This window comes from Spea bombifrons, chromosome 1 (genome assembly GCF_027358695.1).
Source record: "Spea bombifrons isolate aSpeBom1 chromosome 1, aSpeBom1.2.pri, whole genome shotgun sequence".
Classification (NCBI taxonomy): domain Eukaryota; kingdom Metazoa; phylum Chordata; class Amphibia; order Anura; family Pelobatidae; genus Spea; species Spea bombifrons.
The window spans coordinates 130648498-130670036 of record NC_071087.1 but is presented as its reverse complement, the minus strand read 5'-3'; the positions used below and the strand labels follow the sequence as shown (position 1 = coordinate 130670036).

Sequence of the window (21539 nt, the reverse complement as noted above, 5' to 3'; positions counted from 1 at the left end):
GACATTTGAGCAGACAACAATGGCAACTTTCAGGCCTGCAGATAAAGGAAGTTTAGCGGAACAAACAACGTTTTAATGTAGTGCTAATGTACTTTACTGTATACAGCACTGAATTAATTTTCAGCAAATATCCTCAGTTGAGACATTTCATTTGCCAGGCTTCTATTAAAGCTCTCGGCTGACACTGTTTAAAATTCGGACACAGATACAGGTGTTCTAGAACCAGTAGTCTGCATATTAAATAATTTGTTCAAACTGTTGTGTGTAATAATTATAATATTATAAATCAATATACCAAAAGCCTATCAGATTCCTTCTTTAACTGTGGACATAGAGAAAATGTATTCTGCAGAGCTGCTTATAAGCCTCCCGGTAAGAAGAGCCATGTGATCACCCTACTATATAATAATGTACTCACAGATGGATGAGTTGTGGGGGGATATCTGAAAATATAATACTTTTCATATTGACTGCAATCATTTTAAACCAAGGCTAATTCTGAACCAACTGTAGTCTGAGTTGGACATGGTTGCTCTGCTGTGGGTGAGAACCAGGTTTCTGCTTGTTTTTTGTAGGAAGAATACACAAGCTGGAGGCAAGTCGGCCGCTCTACTGCCTCCTCCCTTCCTTCTTTGGAATCTGGCAGGCGAATGTCATGAAGGTTGTCGGACTCAGCCCCGGCATGACCTGCTCATTTATCTTGAATCACAATCATTGCTGACTACAGGAAAATAGATGCTTACCTCTGATACTAGTGATACTCTAATGCCCAAAGCATCAGATAATTCCACCAGCAGAAAAAGTGGTTTTATACAGAAAAATATATATATAAAAAAAAGACTTACACAAAAGCTTGTGTAGTATTTAATATTTAAATAATGCACATTTTTATAATAATACATAATGCAATTTGTATATCTGAAATAGTTTTCAAAAATGTTCAATATTTTAACTCATACATGAGTATATTTTCTTCCAGTCACTGGTGGTGGCAAATGTCCAGATCTCAAGTACTCCAGAAATGAAAGGTTCAATAGGTGAATGACATCAAAGGAACAATGAGATTTAAAGTACAGTTCTCTCCAGGAGTAAAGTCCAAACCTCCCATACGCTGATGAAAAGAAAATGATTAAAGGAGATGAAGTTGCTTAATGTTCTCTTTTGCATATTCCAAAATGTTTCCTCCTCAGAACGACGATTCAATCCTTGCAGGGGTTGGGAAAAACCCATCTTTACGCAAGTTTAATTGAAAAATATGTCAAACAAGATGTTTTTACAAAACGTTCCAAAAACAAAAGAAAAACAAAAAAAATGTCTGCATATTTTGATATTAAGAATGTATGCGAGTTTCAAACCATTGTGCTAAACTCTGATAATGCCATTACTTTGAAAGTGAGCTGCAACATTTTGGACTGTTGGTTGTCACCGTAGCAAATACTATGCAAGTTAACACAGAGTTAAAAAAACAGTCTATTATTTGATAACTTTTTTTTTTTTGCAATGAAAAGGTAAAAAAGATGGCAGAATTACTATGTATGTGTATGAGATGTGCCATTTGGCTAAATAAAGTGGTTTGGCGCATTAGAACAAATATAACTGCGGTAATTGATGCCTAAATAATAACTGGCCATCGAGGCTCCATTCAGTAATATATATATATCCAGCAGAGAGATAACAGTCTTTGAATTAAGTACGACAGACAGAAGTTAGAGATGGTGCTACAGTGCATGTGGCTGCGAGAAGAGTCCATCATTTTCTCATGTCACACAATAGTTTCTTTCGAGTTCCTTTTAAATGAATGCAGGCCTAATAAAGACTGCTGATTGGATGGTAGATTGACTGATTTTGGGATGACGAGAAGAACCCTTTGATTGGTCCGACGCCATTCATTGTATAGTCTACAGTGGTATCTAAATGACACCTGCAGGGATTAAAAAAAAGAAAACGTGTAGGTTATAATTAGTATTTTACCAAAATAAAAATTAGAAATAATTATCCTTAATTAGAATGCAACCGTTTTACCCCAAAAGCACATCTAAAGTGATGGTTTATATCTTATTATACAAAACTGCATTAAGAAAAATGTTCATAGAATTAATGTAATCCCTGTTCCCATTAATGCAAATTTAGACATTTACATTGATAGTAATGAAAAAAAGAAGTAATTTGTCCATCTAGTCTGCCCTTTTTCAGTGACTTTTGATATATTCATTCTTTCGCTTTCCCAGAATTCCTTTTTCCTTGTTTGCTTGTACTACTTCTACTTGATGCTTCCCTTTACCCACTGTCTTTTCTGTAAGGTAGAATTTATTTCCTCATTGCCATATTTGACATTGCATGTGCTGTTTTTTGGCAGGCTCCTTTTCCTCCTAATTCATCCAGGGATGGATTCCCCACAAGGATAGAGGTAGGTAAAAACTTGTTTGTACCAATTGTTACCAATAGCTCATAGAGCTGTATTTTAAGTTCCAAGCAGGAGAAGGCAATCAGAGGCAAAAAAATAAACATGGAATACAAACCAGCCATCAAGTCATGGATTCTAAAATGTAACCATTTAGCACTAGGTCATCGTTTTTGAAAAACAAAATAACAGCAGTACTTACAAGTGTCCAAAAGAGGTAAATAGTAAAGAGTGCAACTGTTAGTGCAATGAGTCCAACAGCTTCTAGTCGGCTACTGAAGTGCAGATGATCAACAGCTCCTCGAAGGCAAAGCCATCCGGATATGGTGGCCAGTGGAGTAATGAATAAGAAGCACACCATGTCTCCAAACAGAGTCCTTTTCTCATGTTGTGGGCCTGGGTTTCGCAGCCACTGCAAAGAGACAACAATTGCGTGTAAGTACTTGGGTTTAATAAATAAGCAGAAACAACCATGTAGAATCCAGAATACATGTAGAACTATTTTTACTTTTTTAGGCAGACATAAAATAAAGACAAAAGGCTACTAGTTCAAAAGGAGTGTGGTCAACATAATAAATCACGCAGACGTACTCTTGGCCATTGTGAATGGGCTTTTTGTAGAGAAATAATTGGTTTGTCCACTATTCAAATATATAGCATACAATTTCACTTAAAACAAAACAAACAAAAAACTTTTGTATGTTATACCATATTTAAATGGATTTATCGGTGTTTATACACGCATAATCCAGCTCATGCAATTCCAGGCCAGTGCTATTCTCAAAACTATATATGAAGCAGCAGGCATGTGCGCATGAATTCATAGAAGAAGTGTTTTTTTTAGGCATGCTCATAATGACATAATCGTGTTTTTGCTGGCTTCACACAATCACAAAAACACAAACATGCATTATGTGATCCGACCACCAGATGTCTCTATTACCATGAATCTGCATGCAGCGTCTCTACGTATAACGCAATTGATTTAGAAATTTTAAAGAGCAACCCCCACAATCTTTTTATAACAGTATCGCTTAAAAATAAAGTGTTATTTTATTCTTCAAAAAAATGATAATTCAATTTCCATTTATTTTACTGAATGTATGTTTTCCCATAATTTTGCAATCCACATTTCTTTATACGTTAGGAGGCGCACTATAGGAAGCATGGATGATTGGTTTTGAACAAATAAAGAAAATGGGAACATGCTCAAAATCATCATATGTTACAATTTATTTGTGTCTCTTTGGCACATGGCAGAAGATGTTTTTCAAGCCTGAAGTAGGGCTTAATAAAGACCGATATAAGTTGACAAGTCAACCTGTCCCACACAGACAAAAAAGTCACATCAGTTTTGGAGTAGTTAAAATTCTCTGTATTCATTTATTTGGATGTTGACCAGGGTGGCGAAGCTGTTAGTTGAAGAAGTCACTTGACAATAAGTTTGTCTTCTACATAACAATATCCAGACAAAGCAAGCAAAAAGGATAAACGGTCAGATGTATGCGTCTGTCTGAGCCCCACCAATTGCCCGTTCAGCCATGTGCCCATATGTGATGGCACAAAACCATTATAATACCTAGTGAAAGAGACTCATAACCATACCTGGGAACTTTTTAAATGAGCTGACCCTGAGAATCTTGAAATATTAACCCTTCACTAAATAGTTTACATTCTAAATAGTGACTTCCCAAATGTGTTAAACGAAATGGCTCCAATCATGAAAAGTAGGCATATCAATATATATATATATATATATATATATATATATGCTTGTAGCAAATGTATCAATTGGGAGTCTTAGATATGGTCACAGTAATGACTAGGAAGGAGTCAGAAGGACCCTGAGAATCTGCTCCATTACCCTGAGACCCAGAGATTCGGGTAAAAACCCTGAGACTCAGGATCAGACACTGAGATTTCCCAGGTGACTCAAAACACAAGCCCTAGCATTCTGTTCTCCTTATCGCTGGTCCCCAACAGTGCAGATTTTGGGGATAACCTCAAAATGCACAGGTGTGAGCTTTAAATAACACACAACAATTTGTTAGAAATACTGAATGACTCATTAAGCTGCATGCGCTACACACGTACCATTGGAGAAAAACACCCCGCGCCATCAGCAACTGAACTTGGGCTGAACTCTCCACTAACCTGCTCTCTGCGATTACTAACCGAGTTCACATGGAGAGCTCTGCAGACTCAATTACAATCAACTCAGAAGAGCAACTCTGCACAAAGTGACTTCGCTGAGTGAAAACAGCTGAGTTCATCTCAAGTTCAACTACGTTGCATAAAGTTTTAGATACCTAAACACAAGACTTGGCCTACAGACCTCATAGACCCAAAGCTTTATTCTCGCACATATTGACCTGTATAGCTAGTTTGCCATTAAATGACTGGATATCAGAAGTATTTAATGAAACTGTCATGCCAAAAGTAGTGGCTAAGAAAAGTAAAAGTTTTTGCCGATAAATGGAGAGGATTCAGAATATTATTCTAAGTCCTAAAGAGAAGAAAAGCAGAACATTTTATTTCTAATTATAACAGTAAAGAAGCTCATTAGAGCTGTAACAGCAAGTAAAGTCATTACTATCTCCCAAATTGGAGTTCTTTAATTAAGAGAAAGGCACGGAAATTAAGTGCAGGAATCCCTCAAAGCTCATCTCGTCATTGGCAAAAGACAAATTAACAAGAAATGATACAGTAATAAGAACAATGCATACCAAGGGCAAAACTTATTTATACATCAGCGCATTTAGGATATCATTGACAAATCTGACAAGATTTCAAGTGATCCATTTAACACAATTTTCAGTCCTCCATATCCAATATATTTCAAAAATCTAGATACGGCTTTAAAAATTTTTTTATATTGCTATATCTTTGTGTCAATGTAAAATGAATAGAGTATGGTATGGGCCCATATATCAATATCAAGTTTTGGATGTGGTCGCCCAGCATAGAAGCAATTTTATGATCTGTTCACGTTCAACATACATGAAGTAGAAATCTCGAGTCTAACTGTACTGTAAAGGTCAACTGGGACATGATATCATTCCCGGCCCGAAAGTCTCTACGTTCACAGCAAACCTACCCAAGCTATTAAGAGATACCTCCGTGGCACAGCATGCAACCGAAAAAGAAATTCTTACAATAATGAATCTTGCACATGTTTTGTAATTTCCCTGCAACCCATGTATGAATGTCATATCTTAATAAAGAAGCCATATTTAGCTAAAATCTGGCAGTCATTGACTTATTAAATGTAAAACTACTGTCATAGATCGGAAGGTGCTGATAATTTATCACGCAGATTACTGAATGCTTTACAGATTTATAGACAATATAACATTTAGTTGCAATTACTGATCTTGGCTGTTTTGTAATAATACGATTTGGAATGGGACTGGAGAACAATTAATCTGATTTATTTCCGTATAATTCCAGAAAAAATTATCATACCATTTGTAAGCTTTTAGCCGGTTTTCAAGTCGGCATCCGCCACAGAAATGCTTACATTTGTAATCCAATATCAACCCCAGAACAAGACATAGTATATATATATATCTATATATATATATCAGCACATTTAAACTATTCTAAAATAGTGTAAATCACAATAAACCATCAATTATAAAAGGAGGGAGCGTACAAATATACATTTTGTGACTCTATAAATGCAACAGACTTGTTCGCGAACAGATGAAGTGATCAGCCAAGGGCTTAACAACCAGTTGATAACTAATGATGTGAACATTGCATTCAGAGGCATTAATATATTTTCTTCTCAGTGGTAGGAAATTACCCAAGCTCTTGTGCTGTCTACCGCTGCCATCATTACTTACGGACAGAGTTCAAACAAAGGGACTAACTTGGTATGTTCACTAAAGAGGGAGCTGGCAAGAAAATTGTCAGCTGTTTACTCTTCTTGATTTTACATTTCATTATGAAAGGCCAACCCCAGTTAGCTTCCATGCCAAGAATGGTTTGATGGCCCCTTAATGTTTACGTCACTGATTAAACTATGCATCATGCAGGGCAAACTCAACGTCTACCGTATTGTAGTGCTAGATTCAGTGTGTATGTGTCAATATTGTTTGCGTGTGTATAGTGTTAGCCAGTACATGCATGTGTATAAGAGTGCAGTGCTGGCGTGTACGGTGTTGTTTATGTTACAGTATGGTATTAGCATGAATGTGTATGTCAGCATTTAGTGTTAGAGTGTGTTTATGAGTGTATGGTGTTGTGTGTATGGAGCATGTGTGGGTACAAAGATTACAAAGAAGAAAAACATGATTGGCGAAGAAATCTCCGAGATCCAAACCAAATTTGTCGACCCCTGCATTACAGCCTTTTTAAGTTCCTCACTTAATTCATGATGTACCCTCTAACAAAGGATCCATTATGAATTTATGTGGGGACCTTAAAGGAAGCTCACACAGAAAGCAAAGCCCTCTATGATTAGAGCTTGCCTTTCTAAAAACAAAGGGTTAAACAGTACAGCAGTATCCTGCATAGCAACTTGCATGCTTGTTAGAATTATCAATCATATAGCTAAACGTATCGAATGATACATTCTAAGCAGATTAGTTTTCTCAATTATACTCTCTGCCACCACAGTGAATCTGTAAAGCTTTGAAAACCTAATCGGGATGAAGTGTTCTGATTACTGAAGTCACTCTGATTTACTTTTAAAATGATTTCTGCACTATAAACAAGTTCTGATCCCGCTCTGAACAGAGTATAACACAGCTAAGTTTAGTAAATACGTACCAAAGCTTTGAATACTATAATTCTGTGAAAGTCAGCAGAACTGCGCTGTCGTGACCTTGTATCAGAATAAAATAATATCAAATGACAGTAATTCCTATTATCAATTATTACCGCGCTGGAAACGCTGGAGTTTGCCTGGATTCTCCCTCAACTCCTGTGCTACTATAGTCTGCCACGCCAATGTATACCAAGAAAAACCTTTTTTTTTTTTGTATCTCCTTTTACAATGTTATCTACCCCTCAGCATGGAGAAGTAACCTTGTCTCCTGAGAAATCATGTCTGATGTGAGCCACATACGGAAATAAAGAGTGTTGCGGAAAAATACATTTTTTCTTACTTTAAATTACTTTAAATTTTTTCTTACTTTAAATAGAAAGAAAGAAAATTATGTAAAAAAAAAAAGAAAACATTTCCATATTTGTATATCCAAAATTTCTCTGTGTAGTCATCTTTCTGTAAATAGCCCCAAATGGACTGTTTTCAAGTTGGGATTCATGTTGACACTACAGTAAATAAACATATTCAAGCCTGGAGTTTTTTGTTAAATTTATTTGGAGGAAATATACAAAATTAACTTGGATCACAAACATATGTGACTTTATCCCATATTCTTATTATGTAGGGGGGGGCAATCATTTACACATTAACACAGAACAACTATTGACTTATGAATATATCCCATATTCTGAAAATGTTTCCTATCATCAAAAGATCCCTGTGCAAAGAATGCACGGTCCTCGTCAGTCGGATGCTGGGATCCAACTGCAAGATTTGCAGCCTATTTGCTGTTTTAGGCCCTCTATGGGCAATATTGGGACCAGGGCTGCTCCAGGAGAGCATTGGGGTCCAATAACGTTGCTTGTTAGAACACAAGGCAGGCCAGTGCCTGTGTGTGAGAGTGTGTGTGTGTGTGTTAGTGCGAGAGTGTCTGAGAAAAAAAGAGGTAGAGTGTGTGTTTGTGTGTTGTGGTGGGAGGGGGTTTGGCTTTGCTTCTCCTCCGCTTGATAGGAATAGTAGACAATCGGAAAACTGCTGCATGTGGACCTGTATTTAGAGGGAGTTGAAGGTACAAAAGCAAATAAAGTATGTTATGTATATAAAAAAAATGCATCACAATATATATTAGGGAGGGTGACAAACGGCTATAACAAGCATAGTTTCATAATCAATTATAAGAATACTAAGCCTTTCTTGGTAAGGCCGTTGTTTACAAAGAAAGACATTGTAATACAGGACGTTAAGCAACAGGAAAAACTATGCGTCGTTTCCTAAAACTAATATTACAAACAATATTACAACCTGCTAAATTTATTGTGTAACAATGCACTGAATCAGAGTATTAAATAAACATATTGCAAAAGGGTAAATGTTTTGCCATTCTGTGGTCTGTTATGTTGCCAGCTACAACCTGACCCACATCCAGTGAACAGTAAACTGTATGTGGACCTAAAAAAAGCAGCCTATTTTGAAATATATATATATAAAAAAAAAACAAAGTGGATTATGCACTTAATACAACTTATCTGTAATTGAATATTAAAAAAAAATGGCACCTTAAATCTTTCACATAATAGTTAAAGTATAAACATGAAAAAGAAACAAAAATAAAATAGTGCGCAATATGTTTAAGAACCCACTTTGAAGTTAAATATCTACACTTTATCTATTAAGTACAATGTCTTGGTTTGCTGAAGGGGACGTACCAAGACATTTTGGACAATGCTATACTTTCAACTTTGTGGGAACAGTTTGGGGAAGGCTCTTTTCTATTCCAGCATGACTGTGCCCCAGTGCACAAAGCAAGGTCCATAAAGCTATGGTTGGATAAGTTTGGTGTGGAAGAACTTGACTGTCCTGCACAGAGCCCTGACCTCAACCCTACTGAACACCTTTGGGATGAACTGGAACGGAGCCAGGCCTTCTCATCCAACATCAGTGACTGACCTCAGCAATGTCCTACTGGATGAAGAAATACAGTTACCCTAAGGGCCTTATTTTCCGGTGGATTTTTTGAGCAGTAAGCTGCTCTGCATAGAGTAAGTGGCCATATTATTGCATATTATTCATTTTTTAAACATATCGCACTCAATTTTATGTTTGTTTATTTTTCGAGTGAATATTATGTGAAAGATTAAAAGTGCCATTTCTTAATATTAATTTACACGTAAGGTGTATTATGCACACCATCACCTTTGTTTTTATATGAGTTTTCATTTGCTGGGTGAGACACCAGAGGGAAGTTGCAGCTGGTGTGACATATTTTTCTTTTTATTGTGAAAAAATCACCTTATTCATTAAATAATGTTAAAAGAAACATAGACACCAAAAAAGTGCAAACAGATGGCATTACACAACTTATTATCATTATTTTAACACACACCAACAGTTTTCATAGCATAGTACAATGGGGAAGTATTTATCAACAGTTCATGTTTTCAGGATCTCACACAATTGTTATTGGACCCATTTTTGCTGACAAAACTGTCCTTGCCTGGGTTAAGTAGTAGAACCGAGTTTCTTATCTCCAGGCATGCTAGTGGTATCACGTGTGGACATGGTCATGCTAGTGGATACGTTAAGACATCCCTGAGGAGGTAGGGGACTTTTCTCTTATTACATTTAAAAACGTTGGGGATATTGATGAGTTTGGGACTAAGACGTTATTAGGGGCCTTTCTTACTAAATCTTAAATTAGGTTGGTTTTAATGAATTCCTCAGGTTTCATTGAATTCGTCCGGATAATACCTGAGATGTTACCCTTGTAAGGGCCAAATGGTTCTTATATGCCACCAAATTATCTGATTCTATTTCATCCTAGGCTCCCTGTAACCACAATACTGCTTGTGGTAAGTGAATAAACTAATGTCTAACTGAAAATATTTTTTTACTTAGCTTAGCCTTAACAAGTCCATTCAAAACCTGTACAAGAGTAAGAACAATAAAATACTTGTCACGGCCTGATTTTGTCCGGCTCAAAAGCTGGATAGGTTTTATTCATGATTAAATCTGCAATCTTACGGCCCTGAGTTGTTATAGTATTGTCTGGGCACTGGTGACGTTTGCAGACCTCAGAGAAATTCATATTCCAAGCATATAATCTGATAACTGCACATTAATTAAGGCTTACAGTCCGTGCTAGGCCGTCAAAATATCTTTTATTTTCAGCTCTCACTCCTGAGCACTGGTTTTTTTGTTAAGCGAAAACAAAACCTATTTTCATCTACTATCATCTCTAAAGTATTGAAACCCCTTGTAAGCAGATATATTAAATACCTATCTCTTTAGTGAAATTACTTGCACCCAGTGAGTCACATATTAACCAAAGTAATATAAGCAGAAAGCGGTTTAATCTAATAAAGGCTTTATCTCTGCTGGCACAGCTTTCACTGAGAGTGATTTCCCATCTTTGCAAACGCAATGCTATTTCTACATAAACAATTTACCGATAAGTATTTCCTCTCGGGGCCAGTACAGTATATCTATGTGGGCCCCTGGTGTTAGCTTAAAGATTATTTGGAGAGGAAAGGTGATTGTGGCTGGCTGAAAGTCCATTTCTTTTTTCCCAACAACCCAGAACTTAGCATTTTAAAACCAAATGCTTTATTTGCAAATGGGAAGGCCAGTGATTGGGACAATGGCACACTAGCCTTTAAACAGGTAAATGGGCCATCAAGGTAAAATGCGCTGATTTTCCGCAGAGCTGGTTGTTAGATGACACGTAAATAGCCAGTCATGTCAAAAATGTTCCAATAATATATAATATATAATTGAGCATACATGTAATGGGCCAGATACAATGATCCAGCTAAACATTAATTAGGGTTAACAGGGGTGAAAAAAGCATGGGTTGTGAAAACTGTGAGTGGTATAAGGCTACATATCGATCAGTTGAAACAACCTCACCTGAGTGATTGAATCTGGAATCCAAAATTTGAATTGATACTTTTTAATCTGATTTTCTAGAGGGGATAAAAACTAGGTCTAGAAATGTGTAGACTGGTTTAAAAGGTAAAACAAAGACATACCAGATGCACGGGAGTCTAAAGATAGCTTAACATGGGCAGCTTTACCCTTTGAGTGATTAGTCCCCAGCGCTTAAAGGGAAGTAGGCAACACAACAAAGTGTCGGGGGGGGGTGGACGAAACAAGCAGGGTGATGGGTTGTATATCTGGGTTTAGTAGCAGGAAGAGAGAGGTGGTTCTGCCAATTTAGAGATCTCACCTAGTGCGTTGTAAACAGCTCTGGAAACCCCATATGGACGTTTTGGAGAGGGTTCAGAGCACGGCTACTAAAACGGTAAACAGTTTGCAAGATAGAAGCTATCAGGAAAACTAGGCAGGTGTAAGAATCCTTTCAAAATTAAACATGTTAATAGTTTCTTTTTATCATTTAACAAAAGAGAAAGTGAGCGAACAGAAGAAAAAGCTAAATCACATTAGTTTATTGTGACCACCCTTTTCCTTCAAAACAGCAATTTTTCACACCTGCTAAAAGTTTTGCACAGTACTGTAAGTTTATTTCATACAACTTGGACAGCCTCCCAGCATAAATGGTAGATGTGAATGCAGTGAAGCAATTTGGGCATTAGACCAAAGACTAATTAAGGTCTTTAAAACAGGAAAAACAGGCAGACTAGGTGGACAGAATGGTTCTTATCTGCTGTTTGAGTAAATTACTTTGACCTCACTTAAACATGGGCAACAGCAGGTTTCATACTTTGGCCATGTATACTGAAGATGTCCAAATGTAAACATATGAACAGTGTGTCTGTACTTTGGTATCAGATCTACAGGGTTGGCCTGCACCCAAAACCGTTTTACATATCCTGAAAACAATAGCCCATATGACAACAAAACCCTATGCTGAAGATGGGGTTTTATCAACCAACACCATGTTAAAGCACTCACTGTCTGTATTTCATCAGTGACCACTTGCTTCTGGGAAATTACCTTGTAATTTTTGGTTGTAATACAGAAAATTCTATTCACTGTCTACTCAGACTGATTCGGGAAACAAGACACTGTCTCCTTTTCCTTCCTGCTTTTTTACAGAATCCTGTCGCATTAGTAAGAGTATGAGTTCCCATTCTGAACGTTTTACCAACTCTCTGCACCTGTTTGTGTCAGAAGAGCACATGAGTAACATGAGTGATTAACGGTCTGCCCCACTGAATCATTATTGTTTCTAAATCTTTGTTGAAACTATAAAAATATTATATGGCGAAAGAGTATCCTGTATCAAAATCTCCCAATGCATTCTTCCCTAGCATTAGGCTTCTCAAAATTAACCTTTCTAGTACCTATTCATTCGGAATAGGTTAGTACTCTATGAACACTGTTCCATGAATCTGAAAGGGTTGGAGCCAGGAGCCTATACAGAGTGTTTCACATAGAAAGATTGCGGAACAGTCTATATTTAATTGACATTTAAAATATTCATGTTTAATTGTTATTTGTCACCTGAGATTTGTTAAATGCTGCTCTTCACATCTTGGCACATAGGCCTCATGACATTTATAACTATAAGCATTAGTAAAAGACACTTACTGTCCCTTGTGTACTCCACTGATGCCCTGGATCTACAAGAGGTCCTCTTTAGCACGGGAGCTGGACCAGGGTATAAATGTTCACAAAGGCCCAGAGCGCAGCGGGTCACGTAAGGCACAGGAACGCAGAGGGGTAAGAGGCAGAAATGCAGCAGGGTCATGTAACACCGCGCTACGTGATCCTACAGTAAAAGCAAGGCTTCTTGCACAGACCAGAAAGAAAACTGCGAGTGAGGTATGGGGGTGAGGAGAGGGTAAGAGTATGTATGTACTACTTCTGGCATCAGATCCCCCCATTTTCCACCCCTCCCCACCTCTTGTCACACCTCTAGCACATCTGTTCTAATTTGGACACCTGGAATATAGTATATAGTATAGCATTCTAGGTAAGTCATGTTCATTGTGCAAAACATATTAGGGGTGGACATCTATACTATAAAATCTCACTTAAAATACTTGCTTATTTTAGAACACTACTAAAGTGGGTGTATATTATACAACATTGTGTAAAAAAAAATATTTTTATGTTAACCAAGAAAAATATACCATGAATGTTCTAATACTTAAAAGTACTTTATAGATGGACAGCAACAAAGTGACAATACAAGTCATCTCCTTTAATGCCACATACCAATAGCTACAATCATTACTCCTCTATAAACGGATTAAAAAAAATACTGGTGTTTTTTCTGTAATGCGCAACTGTTAAAAAAGGCATTATTTCACGAAAGATTCACTTTTATAGATTTTGCAGGTTCAGTCAATAAAGCTGCAGGCTTAACCGAGAGGATAAGAGCAGCTGGAAAGTAAAAGAAACCAATGGCTGTGAAATCTGGTCTTGCAGCCGAGTCTCACAAAGTAACATCCAGTCTGCTGTTTAAATTATTAATTACAGGTACATAAAACTCAAAATCTTCACTCATTGTAACATAACACCCGTTAATACTAATGTTTTGAAGTCCTCCATCCGTTCCTGGGAAGAAAATGCTATGCATATTTATCCTGGGTCCTGACCAGTTTCAGGATACGTGAGATACGGGAGTTTCTTGCCGGTTGTAAGCTTGTTCTAAAGCTACTCCATCCAGTAAGAAACTCAGCTTGTCTCTGACATTAGATTGGAACTCCTCAAAGGTCTGCAATTCCTACCTACTGACTCTCTAGGTGGGACAAAGTAGAATCCTGCTACATAACAAGCATGTTACAAAAATAAGCTTCTATTTTTGAACATTATGATTTCTTCAGCCATCATATGCACTTCAATGCAAGATAGCTGTTGTTTTGAAAATGTTTGGTGGTATTCTGTAAAGTCTCTGCACCTGATATACTCATCTCCAGTAAGCTCCAGTGCTGCTTGGACAATGCTGCTTTCAGACCCTTGTGTCAAAAATGCTGCCACTGATTTCAATGGGGGCGCTTTCCTGTCGATGATTGACTGCTTCAAACAGCCAATCAGTGGCAAGAAACGTCGGACCATGGAAGAGGCTGGCAGATGCGGCAGCAAGACTGCAACTTCGCAAGCTCTCGTAAGTGCTGTGTTTTTATATTCTTTTAATTTTGGAAGAATGCATCTTAAGTGCCCACTGAGTACTTTACTACTAAACTGTCCCTGTAAAAACAATCCATTGTATAGTGCTGTGGAACATCTACAAAATGAAATCTAATGACAATGCCAGTTCTGATTTTCAGGAAGATTGTAGGGACAACCAAACAAGGTAGTTCAAAGCACATCAGCATTTTCTATTGCAATCCAGCCAGAGATGAATGTGTGGACAACGGCGTGTATCAGGCATTAGTGCATGTGGGACCAAAACCTACAACAACGCTCACAATCGAGGCAATGCTTTTGAAAAACTCTCGTAAGTAATCCCTTGTGCTTCTTGACTACTTTCCAGTAATTAAAATAAATGTATGGTGAGCTCCCACACGGCGCGGCTAATAATGCTATCCTCATCCTCAATGACTTCAACAGCATTATTCTTTTATTCAGAAGTGTACCATCACAATGATAATACTATATTTACTGTCTATCCCCAATAATAATATCCCCAACAGCAACAAGTTTTCCGAAGTGTAGACCAGAAGAAACACACACATTTTCTGTGTTTGTATAACTGGCATATGCTGGTTAGGGAATACAAATACAATTTATATTACCATATTGTGTATGCCTCTAGCATGACTTTTATTTCAATCTCATGGAATTCCACAAATACTTATTTTAAACAATTCTAGAAAGCCAGGAAATTGAGAAGCCTTCCAGCAGTCCATATGGCATCGCTGGAAATGAGGAACAGTTGTTGACAGATAATGCCCACATCTGATAGTAATACAATTCTTTTTAGGCTAAACCGCAAAGATTAATCCTATACGTTTACATACACTTAACCCATTTCATATAAAGTTGCTGCTAAAGTCAGGGATGGACTGGGGATTAAAATTGTCCTGATACTTTAGGGTCAGAGAGTGATAAATGACGTACGCTCTTATTGGGTACTGTGTCTTATTGACAGAACAAAAAAGTGGAGCAGCAAGCAAGAGCAGAATAATTTTTATCCACAGCCCGCTTTGTTATCTAATGGGCAACCTATGGGATGCATGCAGCTTTCTCTGCATTTTGTAAGGTCCTTTATGAAATAAAAACATAGGTTCTATTGTATTACACATTTAATTAAGCCACGCACCCTGACTGTGATTTGTAACCTTGTTTTCCATTCTGTAATTACTGATCTAAGGGGTAATTTCTTTAAAGCTCAATAAAGTCTAGTTAAAATCAAAATGAAATTTGCATACCTCTGAGGCAAAATATATGAAAAATTAGTTCAACCTCAGGGTATCTAAGAGTAGTCGCCATATGGCTTATACCGTACCAGACTATGGATATAAAATGTACCATAAAATCTCCCGTCTCTATTCCATATAAACCACATCCAAGCACAATTTTTATATCCTATTTATTTTTAGTAGGATTATATACAATTATATAATTCCCCCAAGTCTTTGCAGGGAAGGATAAGTATATCTGAATCCTAAAAATGCATAAGACTTATTATATAACATTTATTTATATAGCACAGCAGATTCTATTAAGTGCTACATAAATTGTTGGCGCAATATAAATTAGAGATAATAATAATAGTAATTCAGTAGTGCTATATTCTTTATACGACGTACTCACAGCATGTGATGCATATGTAGTAAGCCATGTAAACTGTTTTAAATATACATTGATTTATAGCACAGCAAGACCATATAAAACCGAGGCATCACATCACTTGACTCCGTGGTGAAACTGAAGCTACACGCACATTGTGGGAGCAGCAGAACCAAAGCTGCAGGAGATGTTTGCATGTGAGCATGAATGTGTATAAGTGTGTTTGAGCATGAATGTCTATGTAAAAGTGTGTGTGAGCATGGATGTCTGCGTATTGGTGTATATGGGCATGAATGTCTATGTATAAGTGTATGTGAGCGTGGATGTCTTTGCATAGGTGTAAGTGGGCATGGATGTCTACGTATAAATGTCTATGTGTAAATGTGTGTGAGCATGAATGTCTATGTGTAAGTCTGTGTCTGAGCGTGTGAGCATTGATGTGTAAGTGGTGTGAGAGGGAATGTGTGTTACAATGAGTGTGTGTGTTAGTATAAGTGTGTGTGTTAGCATGTGTAAATATGTTTACATATGTTTGTCAGAGTGTATGTTGGAGGGGGGAACGGGTAATGATGGGACAGACAAGCTGTTTCGGGGCAAAGATGGCACAGATAAACTGTTTGGGGTTAGGATGGCACACATACTGTTTGGGGGCAAAGGTGGTACATGTTGCTTAGTGAAGTTGGGAAGCTGCAAGGAAATGTATGCTCCGGGGCCCTATGGTTTCTAGTTACGTCTCTGGGGAAAATTATACATACTGGGACTTCGCAATGTCTGCCGTGGGTATCATTCCTTCACAGAGTGGTTGGAAAGCGAGTGGACTGGGGAGGATGGAATTCTGATGCACAAAGCTGCAGTTCGAGGATTAAAATGCATGTGCTTTTTTTTTTAGGAAAAGGAATTCTGGAACTGTCCACGGCTTGAATAAATAGACTGTTTTCCTGTTTATGGAACAATTTTCAGACACAAAAATATTTGTTAACTTGTTTTACAGTTAAAAATGCAAATGCCTGCTTGCATCAGCTTCTATTTTTGGTGATTTTCCTAATTATTAACAGATGATTTATTTACTTCTCCTGTTTTGTTTTGAATTCTGCAAATTATAAAACATGACCAGATTGCAATTAACATATTTCCATTGTTTTTTTTGCTTGCATGTATTGGGGACTAGAATTTAAACAGACTCCATAAAATCCACTTAGCCTACCAATTATTTCAAATGCTATATTGTAATGCCAATATCAAATGTAAATAACAATGTTTTTTTCATATATATATATATATATATATATATATTTTATGTTCCCACAAAGTTATAAAGTTTATTGCTGAATTCATTAGAAGGTATTACATAATTGCTACAGCCTGATATCCCATCACATTTGTGAACATGGCCTAAATCCTTAAAGGTGTTGTTCCAATTATTGTGCAGACTTTAACATGTTTGTGATTAAATGTATCATTAGAAGCATCATTCCTTGTACTTTTGAATATTTATACTTTTGCCAGAAACCATTCTTTAATCACGTCCGGATTTTTGCCTGGAACATTTAATTGCAAAGTGACAGAATGGGAGGCACTGACATACGATTGAGACAAGACCAAGGTTAAAATGTGCCCCCTCCCCCCATTATCTACCCTTCCTCTCCCTCCCTCCCTATTATCTGGAGCAGTTGCCCCACTCGGCTCCATTGTCGGGCCGGCCCTGATTCTCAGGTATTAGTTGTGACAAAAACTCTGTATAGGTTAGCAGAGTTGGAACTATGGCTCTTGGCACCTGCAACAATGCTAGCTGTTTCTAGAAGCAGATTGAGGAGCAGGCACACTGCCGCCGGGCAGCTCAACTGAGCCCCTCTCTTTGCAACACCTGGGGCAGTTGCCTCTTCTTGCTCCTTGAAAGTGCTGCCCATGTGCATTAGACGAAAATAGTAACTAGTTTATGAATCCTAACACTGATCAGAATCACGGCTGTCTGACGGTGATGGTAACTATAGTCCAACAAAAGCTCGGTGATTTTGTTCCATGTCCCAACATGTCTTAAGGCATAAGTCTGCAGTAATTTTATCTGTCTATTTGATTTTATGCTATCTTGTGCACCTGATCAGTTCCTACTGAATGATTTTTGTAAGCAGCTTGGCTTTTAATAAAAGATCTACAAATACGCAAAAGATAACCCTATTTAATTTCGGTCATCAATATTATGAAGATGTCAGATGTTCTGCTGAACACATCAGCATGACAGACAAGGACCTTTTATAAATCAGGCTACAGCTGGAAGGCACATTACGGTTATCTTGTCTGGAGTATAATAATAGTATTGTTCTAAGACATGCACTGTGATATATAAATAATTATATACTTACAGTTCATAACCCACAGGGGGCACCTTCTGGCATGCTGATTTTGGGTGCTTACCACTTCTATGTGATTGATACCTGGTGTTTTGGGAACACAGCATTTCCGAGTTATTGGCCAGAAATTACCGTATTTGCTCGATTATAAGACGACCCCGATTATAAGACGACCCCCCAAAATCAAAATATTAATTTAGGAAAAAAACAAAAAGCCTGAATATAAGACGACCCTATAGGAAAAAAGTTTTACCAGTAAATATTAATTCATGTAAATTATTTTTTCATGTTTAATAAAAGCTATGATTGAGAAAAATATATTTTTTAAATTTCCTTTTATTTGCCAACCTGCCCCCCCCAGTTATGCCACTCTGCCCCCAGAAATGCTTTATACCCCCCTATTTGCCACTCTGCCCCATGATATGCCTTATACCCCTATATGCCACTCTGGCATATAGGGGGTTAAAAGGCATATCATGGGGCTGAGTGGCATATAGGGGGTTAAAATGCATTTCTGGAGGTATATAGGCATATCATGGGGCTGAGTGGCATATAGGGGGTTAAAATGCATTTCTGGAGGTCCAGAAATGCATTTTAACCCCCTATATGCCACTCAGCCCCATGATATGCCTTTTAACCCAGCATGTACTGGCTGCCTTGGCTTGATAGGAGTGTGATTGCTGTTAGCAGTTTGATATATATATCAAACTGCTAACAGCAATCACACTCCTATCAAGCCAAGGCAGCCAGTACATGCTGGAACCTGGGGATGATAGTAGTGGGATTACAGCCTCCCTATGCCATGCTACAACCCCCACCCCCCTTACACATCCATGCTATCACACACAAACACATTTAAATACTCATTCATTCCATTAATCACACATACTTCACACATTAAACACACATTAATCACACATACTTACCCAAAAACCCTCCCCCACCCCCTTACCTGAACTGCAGATCTCTCACTCGAAGACTTCTGCACTCTGCAGGGGACCGGCTGTAGAGCAACTTCTCTGGCCCCGCCCCCAGAGGAGGGAGGGGGAGATAGAGCTCTGTGAGGACGCTGCAAGCTTCCTGTCCTCCTGCTTCTAACAGAAGAGACGCTGCTCGCGACCGGTAAGCAGCATGGCCCCAGCAGACATTTTTTGGGGGGTCTGAGAAGACGACCCCGATTATAAGACGAGGGGTATTTTTCAGAGCATTTGCTCTGGAAAAAACCTCGTCTTATAATCGAGCAAATACGGTATTTTGTTTCCCAATTCTCAGGGAAGAAGTGATTCCCCTTGAGCTGACCCCGACCAACCACATCATGCGACCAGTCAATCTGCCCTAACCCATGACATACGTCTGGACCGCACTAGAAGGGAAATGAATATAGGATTATCCATCACAGGCTACACACCCATATTGTTCATGTGAGAGCTTTTTTATGTTCCTGTAAATACTAAAAATAGCCACCCTGCAATAAAAGTGCAGTGCCTCCCATAAAATGATTGGATTAGTTGTATGAAGTGAAAAACATGAATCATCTTCATCAATCAGTCTTATGTTCCAAGTCCAACAGTACATGCACAAAGAATAGAAAAGTAAAACAGAAATGAGATAAAACGCATCATAGGCCATAGTCTCGGTTTGTTAAGTGCGGCAAGCTGCTTAACAGCTTTGGGTGTATGGGAGGTCGGGGGAATGAGCTCTGTCCACTCTACCAACGTTGGAAATTCATGATCCGTACAAAGAACCAGCAAGAGGAATGAACACAGACTTAATATAAACCTATGCAATCGATGACACCATGGATCCAACTATCATAACGTTTTGTTCTCACGGTCTGCATGACTCTTTACCCACCTTATGTTATCTCTGCCCTCTTGTTAAGTTGCTGATGGGTTTAGGAAGCCTCAGCTTCCATACGGTAAAACTGAGAACCTCCATATACACTGATTGGAGAACAAAAACTATAGGTAGCTTAAATAAACGACTATACATCTACTGAAACCATGACAAATTCAATATTAAATATATAATAAGCAACATATCTGGAAAAAAAACAGAACACAAGAAAGTAAACAAAAAGCAAGCCATAAAGTTACACTTATTTTACAGCCATACTGGCCACAAAAGTCCTTGACTCAAAAGTACATTTGTTTTCACGTGCTTAATATTGGATTTTGTTAGACAATTGATGTGCTTGATAAATAGATCCATGGGATGGATAGTCTATAAGAAAACAGCATTTTATTCTCCAAATAAAATTGCTTGGTTGTAAATGTGTCAGCTGGGTATCAACATATTACTATTATTACTCCTGTTTTGTTCCTTGAATTGTAATGATTCAGTCCCAATCCTTTAATCTGCCGCTGCCCAGCGCTGCCTGCGTGGTGTAACTCTCAAAGGAACAGTTGTGGCATTTTTATTTGCCGGAATGTATTTTATTGTAAAAATAAATAAATAAATAAATCCCCCCAGCACTCCCAGTGCCCTGCAGAGCATTTCTATGTGAAACACCCTGCAGAGCCGTTAAGCCCTTTCTTAGCAGGAAAGAGGCATTTACTGCTGAATCCATCAGCAAAGAAGGAAGAAATGCTGCTTAAACAGGGATTAGTGGAGCAAACTGTTTGTTTTAAGGATCTTGGGGGGAAAAAAACACATTGGATGTGAAGGTTTGGATTAAATCTAAATCGTCTACGGTCTTCATCACGCCGTAGAAAAAAAAGCCCAGCAGACTAGCACAGAGGCAGCCGTGGGCTTCATAGGACCCTAAACTTTAGTGGGGGATAGGAATGTAAATCTACGAGATTAAAACAACTTGATTTATGCTATAATGAGTGTTTGTTTTGATATACATTACAATTAAATAAAATATTCAAACTGAATATTCAAAGTAGGAGTGTCTGCCCATCAGTCTCTGACAAGTAGTGGTTTTCTAAAGAATTGGTTAGAATCACTTAACCACCACCATTGGAGTTAATGCGATAAAAGCTTTGCGACGGACTATATTAGGTTGACATGTCTGGTTAAATAACAAGGTAATAATCAATGTTTTAAACATAGAAACATTGACAATAGGTAAGAACCACCCAGCCCATCTAGTCTGCCCATGTTCCCGATGTAAAGACTTTAATCAGTCTAAGATTCGATAACTTTATGCCAATAGAGCATGTTTAAATTCCCTCTCTGTATTGGCCTCTACCACTTCTGATGATATGCTGTTCCGTTTACCTACTACTCTTTCCGGTAAGTAAATCTTCCTTACATTACATCTAAATGGATATTTCATTTACAAGACTGTGTGTCTCACCATCCCAACTAC

The 21539-nt window shown here is 37.9% G+C and overlaps 1 protein-coding gene across 1 annotated transcript in view; it reads right to left on the bottom strand.

Annotated features, from left to right (window-relative positions):
- Positions 1 to 851: 851 nt before the first annotated feature.
- Positions 852 to 21539, bottom strand: part of MARCHF3 (membrane associated ring-CH-type finger 3) — an 86740-nt gene continuing 66052 nt past the window's right edge. Inside the window, exons 4-5 of the mRNA XM_053473856.1 lie at positions 2604 to 2813; positions 852 to 1921 (exon numbers count right to left, since the gene is read on the bottom strand). Coding sequence (XP_053329831.1) covers positions 1763 to 1921; positions 2604 to 2813 — 369 coding nt within the window. The 3' untranslated portion in view covers positions 852 to 1762. The remainder of the gene's footprint in view (positions 1922 to 2603; positions 2814 to 21539) is intronic.